This window comes from Lagenorhynchus albirostris, chromosome X, assembly GCF_949774975.1.
Source record: "Lagenorhynchus albirostris chromosome X, mLagAlb1.1, whole genome shotgun sequence".
Lineage (NCBI taxonomy): Eukaryota > Metazoa > Chordata > Mammalia > Artiodactyla > Delphinidae > Lagenorhynchus > Lagenorhynchus albirostris.
This window is the reverse complement of record NC_083116.1, coordinates 93,108,030-93,129,448: the sequence shown is the minus strand read 5'-3', so window position 1 is coordinate 93,129,448 and position 21,419 is coordinate 93,108,030. Positions and strand designations below refer to the sequence as shown.

Below are 21,419 nucleotides of genomic sequence, written 5' to 3'. Positions count from 1 at the left end.
AATGGTGGCTCTCTTACTTGTTTAAATATAAACAAAAATATATAATTTAGTGACTTAACATTTAGATGGAACTCAAATAATGAGCCAATGTGGGCCAGGCCCAGCATGGTAATATAGTCCAAGAAAAGGCTGAGCAACCAACAGCAATTGAAAACTCTGTCTCACCTTAGCTCCCTGAAGAAACTCTAAAGGTGATCCAATTTATGCTCCACATCTCCACTTCTCACAAAAATGCCTTTCCTCTCTTTTTCAAGTCTTGTCAGTCTCACATTTCCTCACCATCAGCGCTAAGACATCTCTCTCCCTCTCTCTCTCCTCCCCCCAGCTCTTTCCAGCCCTTCTCCCTTTTCTGCATCCCCCAAAGCCTGAGAATCTTACTGAAAAACTCAGAAGAATCCTTAGAGGATGGAGCGGGGTGGCGGGGGAGTGGAATGAGCAAAGACAAATTTTTGTTCAGCAGGCAGGGTGTGGGGAAAAGGAGAAAGCTGGGAACACACATTAATAATATTATCCCCATTACATATCAGTAAGAACCAAAGCTTCAATTAATAAAGCTGACTGTAAAAGCCAACTAGACCAGAATTGAAAAACAGCTTTATTTTTGAAATTCAAACACAAATGTCAAAATAAATGCTCTGATAATCATCAGAGAAATGCAAACCAAAACCACAATGAGACATCACCTCATACCTGTCAGAATGGCTATCATCAAAAAAGTCTACAAATAACAAATGTTGGCGAGGATGCAGAGAAAGGGGAACCCTTGTACACTGCTGGTGGGAGTGTAAATTGGAGCAGCCACTATGGAAGAAATTAAGGAGTTTCCTCAAAAAACTAAAAATAGAACTATCACATGATCCAGAAATTCCACTCCTGGGTATGTATCTGAAAAAAACCAAAAACACTAATTCAAAAAAATACATGCACCCCAATGTTAACAGTAGAATTATTTACAATAGCCAAAATATGGAAGCAATCCAAGTGTTTATCAACATATGAATGGATAAAGAAGATGTGATATATACAGACACACAATGGAATACTACTCAGCCATAAAAAAGAATGGAATTCTGCCATTTGCAACAATGTGGATAGACCTAGAGGGTATTAGGCTTAGTGAAGTAAGTCAAAAAAAAGACAAATACTGTATGTTATCACTGATATGTGGAATCTAAAAAATAAAATGAATTAATATCACAAACAGACTCACAGATATAGAGAACAAACTACTGGTTACCAGTCGGGAGGGGGGGGGCAAGATAAGGGTAGGTTTTAAGAGATACAAACACCTATCTATAAAATAAATAAGCAACTAGGATATATTATATAGCACAGGGAAATACAGCCATTATTTATTTTATAATAACCTGAAATGGCAATTCAATCTATAAAAGTATTGAATCCCTATGTTATATACCTGAAACTAATACAATATTATAAATCAACTATATTTCAATAAAAAGTTTAAAATAAAAAAATAAATAAATGCCCTGAAGCACCAGATGAAAAAAATCAACAAGTAGAACCAGAGATAGAATAAAATACACTCAAAAACAGATTTTATATTTTAGGCTAAAAAGGAGGGAAACAACAGAGTAGACTACGAAGGAAGTAAAATTTTGATTAAACATAAAAGGGCCTACATGAAGTTTCTAGAACCTAGTTGACAATGGTGTAAAATCTTTGAGTTTAGAATAATCGGAATGTAAATACAATTGTAGTAGTCTATTACTGACTGCTATTAGTTCAGAATAGTGAAAAAGTAAAACAATAATAAATGTAGTTATTTATCACCTTTCCCCTAAAAGACCATTAAGTGAATTTGCTAAAATAGAAGACACATGACAAACTCTCTTATTAAACAATAGAAGACTTTTTAAACTACCTTAATACCCACAGAATAAACGGAACACTGGGGAACAACTGGAAAGAGCAATGCATCGATAGCTTAATGGCTACTTTTTAGAATTCACTGGTCTCAATGGTGGCATCTCCAAACGGATTCTTCTGGAATATGGCAGAATTTGTGCCAAAGAAAAATGCAAGAATTCTGCAGCACAGGTGATGACTGGGATAGTCCGAGCTTAGGCTTCACTTCCCCTAGGAACACCGTCCTCCCTACCCCACGTAAGAAAATAAGCCAGGCCTTAAGCAAAGGAGGAGAGTTAATTCTTCAGGACTACATGCGATGAGCTGGACACTTGATGTGCATTGTCCATCTGATGCTCACGGCAATTCTAAGATAGGTTTGTTACTCTTACTTGACAGATGAGGGAATTAAGACCAAGAGAGGTTAAAAACATGCCCAGATGAAATACGTAATAAATGGTAAATCCAGGTTTTGAACCCATCTGTCTGACTGAAACCCTTGCTCTCTCCCCTACACCAGAGAGCCTCCTATTACAGGGGTGTTGCAGGAGGACCATGTTCCCAAGGGATACCCCAACCAATGTACACAGAGTTCATTCAAACAATGCTCCATTTGGGGAGACATACATATCCTGGGTTCAATCCTACAGGTAAAGGGAAAGGAAAAGACCCTGGCAATAATGATGATGATGATGATGATGATGATGATGATGATAATTCTACTTTCCTAAGAAGAGAAGTCAGCAATTGCAAGGCCTGGGACAGAGGAAGACAAAGTAGGCAAAGGGAAGAAAGTTAAATAGGGCACACTTGATGGAAGACGAATAAAAATGCATGGAAGGAAAGAGAATGAGGATGAAGAGACAGACGAAGTCCAATAAGAGAGAAAAAGAAATAGAGAAAGAGGTCAAAAGAATGGAAGGGGAAAGATTAAGGAGGTTGAGAGATGGGATATAAGAAAAGGAAGTGGGACAACATTGAAAAAAGAATGGAGATAAGTATTTCTGTCCCCCTTTCAATAATGTGGAATTCATGCCCTCCCTGCCACCTCCCCATTTCTGATGTCCTAGAATGAACAGCCATGCGCCCTCAATTATTTGTACCTCTGATAAAAGGTTTATGATAATGACATGTGTCCCTGATGAATCCTCTTTATTAAAAGAACTATTACCACACTAAACACCACAATGAATTTCATACTCAGAATAGGTATTTAAATAGAGGAGCATAATTAAAATAAGTAGAAGGATATGAACAATTCTAACATGTTTAAATTTAGAAATTAACAATGCTAAATGTTTTTAAACCTCTGAAGGGAGTTAGGAGAGCAATTTATTTGAAAAAAATAAAAACCAGCATGTTTAAAAATAAAGGAATATCAATCCAGAGAATGAAAAACAATTATAAAAGTAACCAGAAATCTGCCATGGTGAATTATTACATGTGAATTGGCTGCACTTTCTTTATATACATACATAGCATAAAGCTGTGCCTCAAATCTTAAATCCCAAACAGTGAGCCAGACTCCAGAGGAGACACACTATAAGATTCCATTTATATGAAGTTCAAGAATAGGCAAAACTATAGTGATGCAAGTCAGAGCCATGGAGGAGGGCTGAATGGAAGGGGGCATGAGGGAACTGTCTAGGGTGGTAGAGATGTTCTATATGGTGTCTGGGGTATGGTTACCTGTGTATACATTTGTTAGAACTCATGGGACTGTATGCTTAAAATGGGTACATTTTATCATATACAAGTTATACCTCAGTAAAGTTGATTAAAATAAAGACTCAAACAACAAAATCCTAGAGGAATACAGTTTTCTGTGTCCTGATTGTGGTGGTGGTTACATGAATCCGTACCTGTGATAAAATTTCACAGAACTATAAAAACTAAAGGGGAAATATGAGTGCATGTAAAAACTGGTGAAATTCAATTAAGGTCTGCAAGTTTAGTATTATACTAATGTCAATTTCCTGGTTTTGATAATGTACTATAATTGTATAAGATGCTGTTGTTGGGAAAAGCTGGGAAAAGAGACACAGGAACTGTCTTGTGCCATTTTTGTGATTTCCTGTAAGTACAAAATTATTTCAAAAATATTTTTTTAAAAAAGAACATAGATTATATAGTCAGTATTTGTACCATCACCCACCATCAGTGTTAAAAAAGGGTGAGCTTACTATAGGGTAGAATCCTGAAAATACAAAATTCAGGAAGGTAAATAATCTTTTAAATGTTTCCAATAAACCTGCGGCTGGTCTGAATTCAGAGAGGGAAGTAGTTTTTAATAAATAAACATTGCTGTATAGATTAAAAATTCAGATCAAAATATAAATCAGCCTAAAATATAAGTCAACAAATCAAACAGTAACTATCAGTTCCTAATTTGTGATCTAAAATGTTATACATGACAAAGATTTTTGTGTTCAAAAAAAAAAATAAATCAGTATGTACAGAGAATAGCCATGTGAAGAGGCAGCAAGAGGGCGGCCATCTGCAACCCCAGGAGAGAGGCCTTAAGAGAAACCAACCCTGCCAGCACCGTGATCTTGGACTTCTAACACCCAGAACTATGAGAAAATAAATTTCTGTGGTTCAAGGCACCCAGTCTATGGTATTTTGTTATGGCAGTCCTAGACTAATATATTAAACTGTAATTTATATGCCATAAACTCACCTCTTGTCAGTATACAGTTCAATGACTTTTCATAAATTTATAGACCTGTGTGATCATCACCACAATCCAGTTTAGAACACTTCTATCACCCCCAAAACATTCCCTCTCCCACTGCCAACCCCAGGCAACTACTGATCGGCTTTCTCTGATATATTTGCCTTTTTTTAGAATTTCAGATAGATGGAATCATACAATATGAAGCCTTCTGTGTCTGCTTTCTTTTACTTAGTATGTTTCTGAGGTTTATCCATATTGTACTATATACCAGTAGTTTCTTTTTATTGACAAATAGTTTCCATTGTATGGCTATACCACATTTTGTTCATCCATTCATCAGTTGATGGACATTTGGGTTGTTCACTGTTTTGGGCTATTATGAATAATGACGCTATAATCATTCACATACAAGTTTTTGTGTGAACATATGTTTTAATTTCTCTTAGAAATATATGTAGGAGTGGAATTAACTGAGTCATGTGTTAGCATATATTTAACTATTTAAGAAACTCCCAAACTGTCTTCCAAAATGGCAGTACCATTTTATATTCCCTCCAGGAATATATAGAAGTTTCAGTTTCTTAACATCCTTGTCAGCACTTGGTATTGTCAGTCTTTTTAAGTTATAGCCATTCTAATGGGTGTGTAGTGGTATCTACTCAGGTTTAAGCTCAAAAAGACAATTTTAACTTTGGGCTAATGCGAATAAGCCACAGGCCTACTTATTGATAAAAAGTATAACCCTTTTAAAGGGTCTTAAAATTTTGCCTGGTAACCACACTCTAGGTTTTAGAAAAGAGGGGAGGAAGAACTCTCTCTTCTTCAGTCAGAGACTCATTTATGAACCTCATTCTTTTTATTCCAAAAACATTTATTCCAGATTTGGGAGTTTTTATTAAACGCCTTCTGAATTTCAAAAGATTAAAGAAAGCCATAATGCATGATGAAATTAGAAACTTTATCAGTTTAACATAAATTTAAAGAAGGTAATTTTGTGTTTTAGAAATAGATGCAGAATATACAGTTGAGAATTTGGGGTATGACATGTTTGATTTCAGGCAAGCCTTTTGTTTTGTTTTGTTTTTTGCGGTATGTGGGCCCCTCACTGTCGTGGCCTCTCCCGCTGCGGAGCACAGGCTCCGGACGCGCAGGCTCAGTGGCCATGGCTCACGGGCCCAGTCGCTCCGCGGCACGTGGGATCCTCCCGGACCGGGCACGAACCCGCGTCCCCCGCATCGGCAGGCGGACTCTCAACCACTGCGCCACCAGGGCAGCCCCAGGCAAGCCTTTTGATTTCATCTTTAAAGCTCAGTAGGTGAAGATTATGTAACTGTGACCTAAAACATGGGACTTAAATGGCAATGTATTACAAGCACATTGTGTTATAATTATACATATCGGTATCTTTTATGAAATGATTCTAACAGGTTTCAGATAATCTGACAGTCACATAGACCTATGGAAATTTTTCATTTGACCTTTTGGGTATGGTTTAAAGGTATAGTATCTGACACATTTTCTAGTTATTTTTAAATTTTTAATTGTATTTTATTTTTATATATGCTGATTATATTTTGTAACATTCCTAATTGGCTTTAGGCAAAACTTCAAGGATCTGTAGTCATGTATTGTTCTTTGCCAATACAAAATTCTAGCCTACTTGATCGCTCCTTGATCCCCTGTGGGAAAACTAAAAAGTTTGGCTGGTATTGGGTAAGGAGAAAAGCAGCCCCTGACATGCAGGAGCCAGCCTGGCACTATCAGCTGGCCTTGGTGCTGCTACAGGCTGGTCTGGCAGCCACAGCAAAGCCTTGGTGTTCTCCCACTGAACATGAACACTTCCGGAAAATACCATCCTCAGACAAGGCTGCTCTGTGACCACAGTGGATCAAGACCAAAAAAACAGACCACTCCGTAGCTACATCTAAACACAGACAGAACATAAACATCGTCCAAGCCACAAAATGCCAAATATCCTCCTGTCCTAGCTCATGGGAGTGATGGCCGCTTATCTCCCAATTACAGATGTAGCCTCGCTCTAGTCTGCTGTCCCCATAAATGAGATTTATTAAGATACACAGTCATAAAAAATGGGCAGAAGAACTGAACAGACATTTTTCCAAAGAGGAATGCAGATGGCCAACAGGCACATGAAAAGATGCTCAACGTCACTAATCATCAGGGTAATGCAAAACCACAATAAGACATCAACTCAAATCTATCAGAATGGCTACTATCACAAAGACAACAAATAACAAGTGTTGGTGAGGGTGTGGAGAAAAGGGAACCCTCGTATACTTTTGGTGGGAATGTAAACTGGTGCAGCCACTGTGGAAATAGTATGGAGGGTTCTCAAAAACTAAAAACAGAACTACCATAGGACCCAGCAATTCCACTCCTGAATATGTATCTGAGAAAAAACCAAAACCACTAATTCGAAAAGTTACATGCACCCCAATGTTCACAGTGGTATTATTTACAATTGCCAAGCTATGGAAGCAACCTAAGTGTCCATCAGCAGATAAATGGATAAAGAAGAAGTGGTGTGTACACACACACACACACACACACACACACACACACAATGTAATACTACTCAGCCATAAAAAAGAATGAAAATTTTTGCCATTTGCAGCAACATGGATGAACTTGGAGGGCATTATGCTAAGTAAGGTAAGTCAGACAGAGAAAGACAAACACTGTATGATATCACTTATAGGTGGAATCTAAAAAACACAATAAACTAGTGACTATTACAGAAAAGAAGCAGACTCACAGATATAGAGAACAAACTAGTGGTTACCAGTGGGGAGAGGGAAGTGGGGAGGGGCACTGGGAGTAGGGGACTAAGAGGCACAAACTATTAGGTATAAAATAAGCTGCCAGAATATATTGTACAACATAGGGAATATAGCCAATATTTTATAATAACTGTAAATGGATGGAATACAACCTTTAAAAATTGTGACTCACTATATTGTACACCTGTAACTTACATAATATTGTACAGCAACTATACTTCAATTTTTTAAAAAAGATACACAGTCATAGAAGTACCCCCGCTTCCTGAGAGCACCCAATCCAGAGCAAGGCCTCACTTCCTTCGATCCTCTCCAAAATTACCTAACACAAGCCCAAATCTTATAGTAAGTCTTTTCTAACACCTGCTTACTTAGACATCCCACAGTTACTCAGGGTATATGTTTTCCCTCACTGCAAGGAATAATAAACCAACTTGTTCAATTAAAAAAATACATCAAGGTGACCCAAGAGATCAAATTATACTTTAAATTTTTGTTTTCATATTGTTCAAAGCATAGAGATCCAAACAGTACTAAATAATCAGCTCATCATAAACTCAATGTCAATGAATGCAGTTATTAAAATTCTAATTCTGTGGTCAGTAGTTTTGATTATAATTATTATGTATACAGTAGATGGAAAAAATGAAATATTTCTAAATGCATGCATAATACCCCATAGGATCAACCTTTATCCTGCCACTTACTACTATAATAGAGTCATTTGCAAATCAGCCAACAAATTAGGCTAACTAGGAGCCATTGACAAATGAAGAGAAATGAGTGTATAATTGTAGAGTATGTAAATGATGCTTAACATCCAGATAAAAGTCATTAAAAAACAGTCATTTGAGTATTTCTAACTAGTCTGACTTTTTTATAAAAGCAGGTAACGATAGCAACGGCGACACATTATAAACTACAAAGTGCCCAACTTCAATCAACAATGAAGCAGTAGGTGCCTGATGTAATTAGAAAGAGCCCCAGGCCAGGAGATTCAGGGTCTGGGCTCAGTTCTAGGATGAATTTCCCTGTAGTCATAGACTACATGCCACAGACTGAGACTCAAGACTTAGGCAGAGACTGCTAGAGGTAAAGGGGTATTAGCAACCAGCTAGCCAAGCCCCACGTCAGGGTCAAGGAAACTCAGGCTCAGACGCATAAGGTGAATACGCCACAATCAGAACCCTGCCCCTGCCCCACTTCTTGCCAATGATTCCTCATTTATAAAATGAGAACGATCATCCACGTTTGCTTCTTCCTGATAGAGGTGCTGGGATGATGACTGGAACTAACTGGTTGAATGAATGTGTGCTTGCTTGTATTTAAATGAATTCAACGAAATAACTAGTCTTTGGGCAGTAGGTGCAGTATCAGGCAAAATTATGTTTGGCTATTTGCATAAATCCTCCCACTGCCAAGGGTTTTAAGCAAGTTAGGACTGTGTTTCTCAATGGGAGCAGTACTGGCATTTTAGGCAGAATACTCTGCCCGGTGGGGGGTTGCCCTCCCCACGGTGCAGGACGTAAAATACAAGGCTGGCCCCCAGCTGCTCAAATAGCAGCAGCACCTCTGGGTCAGGTCTGGCCCTAGGGCGAGGCAATTTAAAACATCAAAACTAATGCCAGAAATCCATAATGAACAAAATAGCACCACGTTAAACAAATATAGAATCAGTGCTACTGACTTTTCTTTTTGCCTCAGGCTCCAGTATGGCTCAGCATGGCAGTTACTGATCCTGTCTTTATTATAACATGCTGGCATTTTATTCAACCTGAATTTTTTGCATTAATTTTTAAGAGATTTCATTAAAATATTATCTGGCGGGTTACTGAGTTTTGGGGTGCCCCTTAAATTCTGTACCCAAGACAAGTGCCTCACTTGCTTTATCCTAGTCCAGTGCTGCTTCGCGTCATTGCGACAACTTAAAACACCTCCACACATTTCTAGACGCCTCCCTGGGTTGAGAACCTCTGAAATAGGGGCTGATTTTTCTAATTTAACAAGAAGTCCGGAGAGACACAGCCCAGGCCTGAAACAGTGGCTGCATGATGCCATCGGGGCCCTAGATTCCCTGTATCTCTGCTGCAGTCACAAGATGGCTGATGTGCCCCCAAGGAATTATGTCCTAGTGCCAGAGAGGAAAACAAGGCAGGGCGAAGGGCAGGAAAAACATACCAGCTGAGCCTGACTCCTTTAATTAGAAAAATACGTTTCCCAGGAGCCCCACCCAATAAACCTTAACTCACATATCATTGGCTAGAAGTGAGCCAAGTGGCCAGCCCTAGCTGCAGGGAGCCTCGGGGAGGTGAACACCTGTAAGTGGGCACGTCTCCAGCCTGAATAAAACTAGTGTTCTCTCCATAAGAATGAAGGGGAGAGTGAAGAAAAGATAAATGGCTAGAAATGTCTGCCATGAGGGCCAGGCAGGATGATAAATGCTGGCTCTTCTGCGTGACTGCAAATAGCATCTTTTCTGCTTGTAATTTGATGGTCTGCCTGAGCAGAGCATTTTGATGGTCACTTTTAGAATTATGGATAGAAACTGGAACATTGTCTTAGGTTGGGCTCCATAGAAGCAGAACCTAAAACAGGGATTTAGGTGTGTGTGATTTATTAAGGGCGTACTCTTGGGAGAAACCTGTAAGGGAGTGAGGGGAACAGCCAAAGGAAGAGAAATGATCCAAGCGAGGATGCATTCTCACATGAAGCTTTGCCGAGGCTTAATGCCACAAGGGGCTATGGGCCTAAATCACAACACAGAGTTGTCTCACCTTAAAGAAGCTCAGCCTTTTACCCTTGACAAATCAGTCAGCCATTTGCTACCCGGTCCTGTGATGAGGGGGCCAGTGTAACCTCCCAGGTTACCTCTCTGGGTGATGCAATGCCCATTGGCCGAGAGCAACACTCCATGGAGGGTTACAGGTGTGAGTTGTTTGCCAAAGCACTTGCTACAGCTGTTGGGGAGGGGTGCCCCACCCCTATCATGGGTCTGGGTGGGCACCAAGAGCATCTACTGCAAATATTAATTTTGATGCACTTTCCAAAGAACTGCCTTTATTTCTACTTTGTATTGCTTGAGAATGGAACCCTAGGTATATTGTTATGATTAAAAGCCGTTGGAAAAACTGGCAACGAGTTTAAAGTGTCTCATTTTCAAGAAAAATGATTAACAGGTGTTGACTTGTTTTGTTGAACCACAAATGCAGAAAGTGCTTTATAATTTGCTCTGGGTATTAACCAGGATCCAATCTGAAGTTCACAATCTCATCAGAGCACGTAAATATTTCATAGTCTTAGTGTCTCATTTAAAGCTCAATGAATATTTAATTGAAGTTGACCAACAAAATAACTGAAAGAATTATGTCGCATTTAGTTAGGCCTGAAATGAGCAAGCTCTTCATTTTCTCAAGTAGTTTAAAGCTAAAATTATTCCAACTTCATGAAATATTCTACATAATTTTATAAGTAATTAAAGGGCTATAAAATAGGCTCGAAAGGCACATATTAAATACTGAGAAAAACATGAAATAAAATGAATTTTCAACTTTAAATGCAAGAGAATAGTTTAATATATGGTGGCCTACATTATTCAGTGGTGGATTACACTATTGTCAATACCCTCTTTTTGACACAAGAAGTAAAAATAGAATCTTTTGTTTGACCCTTGAAAATTAAATATTCTAGAATGATGATGTGCAAACACCTGTAAGAGTGACGTTAACAGGAAGTCATGCATGATCTACCCAAGTCAGTCAGCCCAGAGACTGCTTCTGAACTCTGGGTCCAGCACTAAGCCAGGTACTGAAAATAATCAAAAAAAAGAAAAATATTGGTCCACGTTCAAAGTAGAGATGGTTTCCGAGGAAAGAAGCTTTCCCGTGGTCTGTTAGATCTCCATAAGTGTCAGAATGGGGCTTCAAAAGAAATATGTGCTCTAATTGATTGACCCTAACTCAGATGACGTGGGATATGTCACTTCTACCGAATTTGAAGACATTTTAATTGGAATCAAAGTATTGCCAACCAATCCATGCTAAGGCTGCTAAAAACTTCCTGGTAAACTTAGCATACTACAGTTTGAATTCTTTAGTCCTGAGTTATTTTTTAATTACAGCACCTAAATAATCCAATAACAAGTTCTTTTTTGGAGAACAGACCATGGGGCCATGATACAAGGTTGTGTGATAAACAGAGCATATCCATATAGCTGCCTTGTGGAAAATAACTGGTCACCTTGGGTTTTTCCCCTTTGATCTTAGTCTCTTTTTAAGATACTCAAAAGGATCGCCTTCTACAACTGTCAATATGCCAGTATACGTGCATGTGTTATGTATACAAACACATATCACTAAAAAGTTCAGACTCTTGTCTAATAATAGCACCTCTTTCCTTCACTTCTACAATTCATGCCATGTCACCCTATGGTCCTCAGGGATGAACCATAATTAGTATGGAGAAAAGAAGAGAAGGCATTTTCCCGTTGTATTCAATGGCACATTCAGAATCAAACAAAATTCTTTAGTTAATGGCAATCACTAAGCAAAAGTGGCAGTCTGACCAGACTCTTACAGTCTGTAGAAGGACATTATCCTGTCCAGGGCAAGAGATGAGAGAAAGGTTGATAACATTAGCCAAGAAAGGTGATGAACATTAAGCATCCTGCAGCCAATGTACCTAGTCAGAAACAGGAGCAGGGATAACTTTTCTTTGTTTAGGGTACTTTTGTTCTAGAATGTGTCATTTCAGATGAACATTTACATTTACATTGAGGACTCTTATTTTCTCACATCTACTTAATATTTAGTACATGTAACATTTTAAGACTGCATTTCTCCCAGTGTCATGTGACTTACCCTGTTTATCAAAAGCCACCCAGGATGGTGAATCAGTTCCCATTCCTTTAGGAAATACACTATGTTTTGGCTTTATCTTTTGTCCGAGAAGCAGTTCTCCACCTATTCCTGGTTTATCTTCACTCACCAGCATCCTAACATTGTTGCAAAAGCCCCAATGTTGAGATTTGTGGAATTTCTCTTTTCCCATCTGTGAACACAAGAGACAACATAAAATGGCCAAAGTTACTCTTTGTGACTTTTCTTATTTGTTTGAAAAGGTAAACACATTTCCCATCATTTATTTTCCCATTACAAAATGCAAATGAGAGTGGCAAATAATTATGATCAATCTTCATCATAAAGTTGTGTCTCATTTTAAATTCAATTCATTTTAACAAATTCAAAACCTTGAAAAGCAATAAGAATAAACCCAATGCTCCATGCTACTTTAAAACATTTAAAAATTATTACTGTAAGTGAACATTTAGGACATTAGCTTGCTAATTGGTCTATTCTGCTTATTTGCCAAGAATGTAAACAGGAAAAAAAAAAAAACTCCTCTACTTCAGAGTAAAAATGTAACAGTTTTCCCACAGAAGTCTAAATATTATTTTCATCAAAACAGAGAATAAAATCTTTTCCTCATTAAAGTAAATGTCACAGGAAATTCGTCAGAGCTGACATTCTCCTCCTAATTGTAGAACCTTGCTCTCCCTCTTCTCCACTCCCCTCCCATCTCTTCTGAGGATCTGGGCAGAGAGGGCAAAGCCTAGATAATGCTACCAAGGATTGGCAAAATGTGGGCCAACACCAACATGCAGGCACTGCTAGTAGGAAAGTAAAACAGAAAAATCCCTCTGAGGAAAGACATGGCAATACCTAGCAAAGTGAAAGGTGTATATGGCCTGAGGCCTAGCAAGTCCACTCCTAAATTTTTTTTTTTCTTTTTTTTTTTTTGCGGTATGTGGGCCTCTCACTGCTGTGGCCTCTCCCGTTGCTGAGCACAGGCTCTGGATGCGCAGGCTCAGAGGCCATGGCTCACGGGCCCAGCCGCTCCGCGGCATGTGGGATCTTCCCGGACCGGGGCACGAACCCGTGTCCCCTGCATCGGCAGGCGGACTCTCAACCACTGCGCCACCAGGAAAGCCTCTAAATATCTTTTGCACCGTGCATGGGGAGCTATAGATCAGATTATTTGTTACAGCAGTGTTGGTAAGAGTGAAAAATAGGAAACAATCTAAATGTCCATCAATAGCAAAAAAGATACTTCAATTAATATCAATATTAATACAGAGGTCTAAAATTATATGCATCGATACGGACAAATCTCAAAAAAATGTCAAGCAAAAAAAAGGTAGTAGAAAGGCACACAAAATTTGATCATTTCACTTACATAAAGTCTGAAAACATTCAAAAATACCGTATTATTTATGGATAATATAAGCATGGAAATAAGCAGCATATTCAAGTTAATATAATATCCAAGGTAATATATGATATATGATACAATAAAGATCGTATACATTTATTATGATATATGATATTTGTTGTATCATATGCATATCATATCATGAACATCCATGTACACCACAGCCCTGTATAAAATATAAAACATTTCAGATACAATTAAAGCACTCTCTTATCCCAAGCTCCTGATTTCGATATCTGTGTCTGTTTCTGTTTTGTAAATAAGTTCATTTGTATCTTTTTTAAATTAGATTCCACATATGAGTGATATATGATACTTGTAGATGAACATACAAATACTACTATATATAAGATAGATAACCAACAAGGACCTACCGTATAAATAGCACAGGGAACTCTACTCAATATTCTGTGATAACCTATATGAGAAAAGAATCTGAATCACTTTGCTGTATACCTGAAACTAACACAACATTGTAAATCAACTACACTCCAATGAAATTAAAATATTAAAAAAAAGAAACAAATAAAGCCCGCTCTCAGAGTTCATGCCCCTTGCCTCCCTCTCCAGAGGTAACCAGTATCCTGAATTTGCTTCTTGAACTTTATACTTTGCCAGGATTATATACGCCAGAGCGATAGCCTCCTGCAAAGCATGACGCGTTGGCAGGAATTCTGAAAGGACGTTTGAAAATACTTCGTTTCAAGGCAACCTATGAAATGAGGTAAAATATTTGCAAATAATATATCTGATAACAAGTTAATATCCAAAATATATAAAGAACTCATACAACTCAATGGCAAAAAGAAAGTGTGATTAAAAAATGGACAGAGGATCTGAATACACGTTTTTCCAAAGAAGACATACAAATGGCCAACAGGTACATGAAAAGATGCTCAACATCACTAATCATCAGGGAAATGCAAAGCAAACCCACAATGAGATATCACCACACACCTGTTGGGATGGTTACTGTCAAAAAGATAAGAAATAACAAGTGTTGGCAAGGATGTGGAGAAAAGGGAATCCTTGTGCATTGTTGGTGGGAATATAAATTGGTGTGTGTGGAAGTTCTTTAAAAAATTAAAAATAGAACTACCATATGACTCAGCAATTCCACTTCTGGGTATTTATCCAAAGAAAACGGAAACACTAATTTAAAATGATATGTGTACCACATGTCCATCTGCAGCATTCTTTACAATAGCCAAAACACAGAAACAACCTAAGTGGCCACTGACGATGAATGAATAAAGAAAATGTGGTGTATATATGTATATACAATGGATATTATTCAGCCATAAAAAAATGAAATCCTGGGCTTCCCTGGTGGCACAGTGGTTGAGAGTCCGCCTGCTGATGCAGGGGACATGGGTTCATGCCCCGGTCCGGGAGGATCCCACATGCCGTGGAGCGGCTAGGCCCGTGAGCCATGGCCACTGAGCCTGTGCTCCGCAATGGAAGAGGCCACAACAGTGAGAGGGCCATGTACCACACACACACACACACACACACAAAAATGAAATCCTGCCACAACATGGACGGACCTTGAGGGCATTATGCTAAGTCAGACAGAAAAAGACAAATATCATATGATCTCACTTATATGTGGAATCTTAAAAAAAAAATCAAATTAAAAAATTCCAGAAAGCAAGCTCAGAGATACAGAGAACAGATTGGTGGTTGCCAGAGGTGGAGGGTGGGGAGTGGGCAAAATGGGTGAAGGGGATCAAAAGGTACAAACTTCCAGTTATAAAAGAAGTAAGTCCTCGGGATGTAATTCACAGCATGGTGACTATAGGTAATAATTACTGTATATTTGAAAGTGGCTAACAGAGTAAATCTGAAAAGTTCTCATCACCAGAAAAAAAAAAACTTGTAACTATGTGTGGTGGTGGACCTAACTAGACTTACTGTGATCATTTTGCAATATATACAACTATCGAATCATTACATTGCACACCTACAACTCATATAATGTTATATGTCAATTACACCTCAATAAAACTAAAAATTAAATACTCAATATTAAGAGGAAAAGACAAGACCTCCTTTCCTCTTATAGTGAAGACAGCCTGGAAGAATGGAGAAGAGCCTGAGCAGCCTTGCCCAGGAGAGCCGGGGCCACTACAGCTGCCCTGGGCAGAGGAACAGCCCAGCTCGAAGGCTGTGGGAGGAAAGCTAGAGGCAGCGGTTAGGACGGTGACCTGCAGCCTGGCTCTGTCCCACAGAGAATCCATTGCCACAACCTCCACCACCACCCCACTCCCCCCGACACACACACACACACACACACACACACACACTCAGTTTACCACAAGTCAGTCCCACATCACCACAGCAAAGCAACAGTTGGGTTGGTTAAAATGAATGGAGGAATAACATAGAATTTTACAACAATGTTCCCCCTTTTAAAGCAAGTAATTTCAGGTAATCACAAACTCACCTCAGGTCAAACCAACAAATGTTTGTTACTATATTTACTGTATTCCTAGCTTTGTGCCAGTCATGCTACTTAAAATTATGTTTTAGCTCCATACAGTTTTTTTTTTTGGCTGCGTTGAGTCTTCGTTGCTGCACGTGGGCTTTCTCTAGTTGCAGTGAGCGGGGGCTACTCTTCGTTGTGGTGTGGTGTGGTGCACAGGCTTCTCATGGCGATGGCTTCTCTTGTGGAGCACAGGCTCTAGAGTGCAGGCTCAGTAGTTGTGGCACGTGGGCTCAGTAGTTGTGGCACATGGGCTCAGTCGTTGTGGCTCACGGGCTCTAGAGCACAGGCTCAGTAGTTGTGGTGCACGGGCTTAGTTGCTTCACGGCATGTGGGATCTTCCCGGACCAGGGCTCGAACCCGTGTCCCCTGCATTGGCAGGCAGATTCTTAACAACTGCGCCACCAGGGAAGTCCCCAGATATGCTACTTAAAACAAGCATAAAACTCCACCCCTGCCTTGAAGAGGAAACCCACTCTCTTGCTGATGAGCCAAGATTTAGATATATATAAAACAACTAGGAAGCAGTACAGCTACCATTTTCGACCAGTTACTATGACCTAGACCCTTTACTAAGGGCTTTATATACATTACCTAATTTTACCATCACAAAACTATTTGATATGCATTATCACTGCCACTTTACCAATGAGGAAACCAAGGCAGAGACAAGTAGGCTAGCACACCCACGGTTATATGGTAACTAGTGGAGCCTGCATCTGAATCTAAGCTCATTGACCCTAAGCTCTGGTAAGTTTATCTACCTAGAGCCATAAACTGATGGGCTGGAGTAGTAGCGTTGAGGTCCTGCAGGTAGTTGGATACTGCCTTGGGCCTGGAGGAATGGGATGAATTAGACAGGAGAGGAGGGAAACAGGAACCCTAATGTTTTGCTGATGGGAGAGTTAACTGCCATTCTGGAAAGCAATGTGGTACTACTTGGCAACACTAAGGATGTGTATTCTCTATGATTCAAGAATCCCACTCCTGGATATGTATCTCAGAGAAATTCTCACAGTAGCCAATAAATGGACATATATGAGAATGTGCAATGGTATTGGGTTGGCCAAAAAGTTCGTTCAGGTTTTCCTGTAACATTGTGGGAAAACCCAAATGAACTTTTTGGCCAACCCAATATTTTGGGAAAGTTGGAGGCAGGCAAGCTAGATATTTATGTTGAGGAAATGGATAAGAAAATATGGTTTAGGGGCTTCCAGGAAGATGGTGGAAGAGTAAGACGCGGAGATCACCTTCTTCCCCACAGATACACCAGAAATACATCTACACGTGGAACAACTCCTACAGAACACCTACTGAACGCTGGCAGAAGACCTCAGACTTCCAAAAAGGCAAGAAATCCCCCACATACCTGGGCAGGGCAAAAGAAAAAAGAATAAACAGAGACAAAAGGATAGGGACGGGACCTGCACCAGTGGGAGGGAGCTGTGAAGGAGGAAAAGTTTCCACACACTAGGAAGCCCCTTCGCGGGCAGAGACTGCGGGTGGCAGAGGGGGAAAACTTCGGAGGCGCGGAGGAGAGCGCAGCCACAGGGATGCGGAGAGGAAAGCGGAGAGATTCCCGCACAGAGGATCGGTGCCGACCCACACTCACCAGCCCGAGAGGCTTGTCTGCTCACCCGCCGGGGCGGGCAGGGCTGGGAGCTGAGGCGCTGGGAGAGGACTGGGGTTGGCAGCGTGAACACAGCCTGCAGGGGGTTAGTGCACCACGGCTGGTCGGGAGGGAGTCCGGGGCAGGGTCTGCAGCTGCCGAAGAATCAAGAGACTTTTTCTTCCCTCTTTGTTTCCTGGTGCGCGGGGGGAGGGGATTAAGAACGCTGCTTAAAAGAACTCCAGAGACGTGCACGAGCCGCGGCTAAAAGCGCGGACCCCAGAGACAGGCATGGGACGCTAGGCCTGTTGCTGCCGCCACCAAGAGGAATGTGTGCGAGCACAGGTCACTATCCACAACCCCCTTCCAGGGAGCCTGTGCAGCCCGCCACTGCCAGGGTCCCGGGATCCAGGGACAACTTCCCCGGGAGAACGCACGGCCCGCCTCAGGCTGGTGCAACTTCACGCCGGCCTCTGTCACCGCAGGCCCGTCCCGCACTCCGTGCCCCTCCCTCCCCTCCAGCCTGAGTGAGCCAGAGCCCCCGAATCAGCGGCTCCTTTAACCCTGTCCTGTCTGAGCGAAGAACAGACGCCCTCCGGCGACCTACACGCACAGGCGGGGCCAAATCCAAAGCTGAGCCCCTGGGAGCTGTGAGAACAAAGAAGAGAAAGGGAAATCTCTCCTAGCAGCCTCAGAAGCAGCAGATTAAAGCTTCACAATCAACTTGATGTACCCTGCATCTGTGGAATACATGAATAGACAACGAATCATCCCAAATTGAGGAGGTGTACTCTGAGAGCAAGATTTATGATTTTTTTCCCGTTTTCCTCTTTTTGGGAGTGTGTATATGTATGCTTCTGTGTGAGATTTTGTCTGTATAGCTTTGCTTCCACCATTTGTCCTAGGGTTCTATCCGTCGGATTCTTTTTTCTTTTTTTACTTTTCTTTAAAATTTTTTTCTTAATAATTATTTTTTATTTTAATAACTTTATTTTATCTTACTTTGTTTTATTTTACTTTATCGTCTCTCTTTTTATCCTTCCTTCCTTCCTCCCTCCATTCTTTCTTTTCTTTCTTTCTACTTCTACTAATTCTTTCTTTCTACTTTTTCTCCCTTTTATTCTGAGCCGTGTGGATGAAAGGCTCTTGGTGTTGCAGCCAGGAGACAGTGCTGTGCCTCTGAGGTGGGAGAGCCAACCTTAGGACACTGGTCAACAAGAGACCTCCCAGCTACACATAATATTAAACGGTGAAAATCTCCCAGAGATCTCCATCTCAACACAAACACCCAGCTTCACTCAACGACCAGCAAGCTACACTGCTGGACACCCTATGCCAAAAAACTTGAAAGACAGGAACACAACCACACCCATTAGCAGAGAGGCTGCCTAAAATCATAATAAGTCCACAGACACCCCAAAACACACTACCAGACGTCGCACTCCCACAAGAAAGACAAGATCGAGCTTCATCCACCAGAACACAGGCACTAGTCCCCTCCACCAGGAAGCCTACACAACCTACTGAACAAACCTCAGCCACTGGGGACAGGCACCAAAAACAACGGGAACTACAAACCTGCAGCCTGCAAAAATGAGACCCCGAACACAGTAAGATAAGCAAAATGAGAAGACAGAAAAACACACAGCAGTTGAAGGAGCAAGATAAAAACCCACCAGACCTAACAAATGAGGAGGAAATAGGCAGTCTACCTGAAAAAGAATTCAGAATAATGATAGTAAAGATGATCCAAAATCTTGGAAATAGAGTAGACAAAATGCAAGAAACATTCAACAAGGACCTAGAAGAACTAAAGATGAAACAAACAACGATGAACAACACAATAAATGAAATTAAAAATACTCTAGATGGGATCAATAGCAGAATAACTGAGGCAGAAGAACGGATAAGTGACCTGGAAGATAAAATAGTGGAAATAACTACTGCAGAGCAGAATAAAGAAAAAAGAATGAAAAGAACTGAGGACAGTCTCAGAGACCTCTGGGACAAAATTAAATGCACCAACATTCGAATTATAGGGGTTCCAGAAGAAGAACAGAAAAAGAAAGGGACTGAGAAAATATTTGAAGAGATTATAGTTGAAAACTTCCCTAATATGGGAAAGGAAATAGTTAATCAAGTCCAGGAAGCACAGAGAGGCCCATACAGGATAAATACAAGGAGAAATACGCCAAGACACATATTAATCAAACTGTGAAAAATTAAATACAAAGAAAACATATTAAAAGCAGCAAGGGAAAAACAACAAATAACACACAAGGGAATCCCCATAAGGTTAACAGCTGATCTTTCAGCAGAAACTCTGCAAGCCAGAAGGGACTGGCAGGACATATTTAAAGTGATGAAGGAGAAAAACCTGCAACCAAGATTACTCTACCCAGCAAGGATCTCATTCACATTTGATGGAGAAATTAAAACCTTTACAGACAAGCAAAAGCTGAGAGAGTCCAACACCACCAAACCAGCTCTACAACAACTGCTAAAGGAACTTCTCTAGGCAAGAAACACAAGAGAAGGAAAAGACCTACAATAACAAACCCAAAACAAGTAAGAAAATGGGAATAGGAACATACATATCGATAATTACCTTAAATGTAAATGGACTAAATGCTCACACCAAAAGACACAGATTGGCTGAATGGATACAAAAACAAGACCCATATATATGCTGTCTACAAGAGACCCACTTCAGACCTAGAGACACATACAGACTGAAAGTGAGGGGATGGAAAAAGATATTCCATGCAAATGGAAACCAAAAGAAAGCTGGAGTAGCAATTCTCATATCAGACAAAATAGACTTTAAAATAAAGACTATTACAAGAGACAAAGAAGGACACTACATAATGATCAAGGAATCAATCAAAGAAGAAGATATAACAATTGTAAATATTTATGCACCCAACATAGGAGCACCTCAATACATAGGGCAAATACTAACAGCCATAAAAGGGGAAATCGACAGTAACACATTCATAGTAGGGGACTTTAACACCCCACTTTCACCAATGGACAGATCATCCAAAATGAATATAAATAAAGAAACACAAGCTTTAAATGATACATTAAACAAGATGGACTTAATTGATATTTATAGGACACTCCATCCAAAAACATCAGAATACACATTTTTCTCCAGTGCTCATGGAACATTCTCCAGGATAGATCATATCTTGGGTCACAAATCAAGCCTTGGTAAATTTAAGAAAATTGAAATTGTATCAAGTATCTTTTCCGACCACAACGCAATGAGTCTAGATATCAATTACAGGAAAAGATCTGTAAAAAATACAAACACATGGAGGCTAAACAATACGCTACTTAAAAACGAAGTGATCACTGAAGAAATCAAAGAGGAAATAAAAAAATACCTAGAAACAAATGACAATGGAGACACGATGACCCAAAACCTATGGGATGCAGCAAAAGCAGTTCTAAGAGGGAAGTTTATAGCAATACAAGCCCACCTTAAGAAACAGGAAACATCTCGAATAAACAACCTAACCTTGCACCTAAAGCAATTAGAGAAAGAAGAAAAAAAAAACCCCAAAGTTAGCAGAAGAAAAGAAATCATAAAAATCAGATCAGAAATAAATGAAAAAGAAATGAAGGAAATGATAGCAAAGATCAATAAAACTAAAAGCTGGTTCTTGGAGAAGATAAACAAAATAGATAAACCATTAGCCAGAC

General features: G+C 40.0%; 1 protein-coding gene across 1 annotated transcript in view; it reads right to left on the bottom strand.

The window, feature by feature from the left end:
• Positions 1–21,419, bottom strand: part of EFHC2 (EF-hand domain containing 2) — a 203,224-nt gene that overhangs the window by 141,828 nt on the left and 39,977 nt on the right. The window contains 1 exon segment of the mRNA XM_060137356.1: positions 12,200–12,393. Coding sequence (XP_059993339.1) covers positions 12,200–12,393 — 194 coding nt within the window.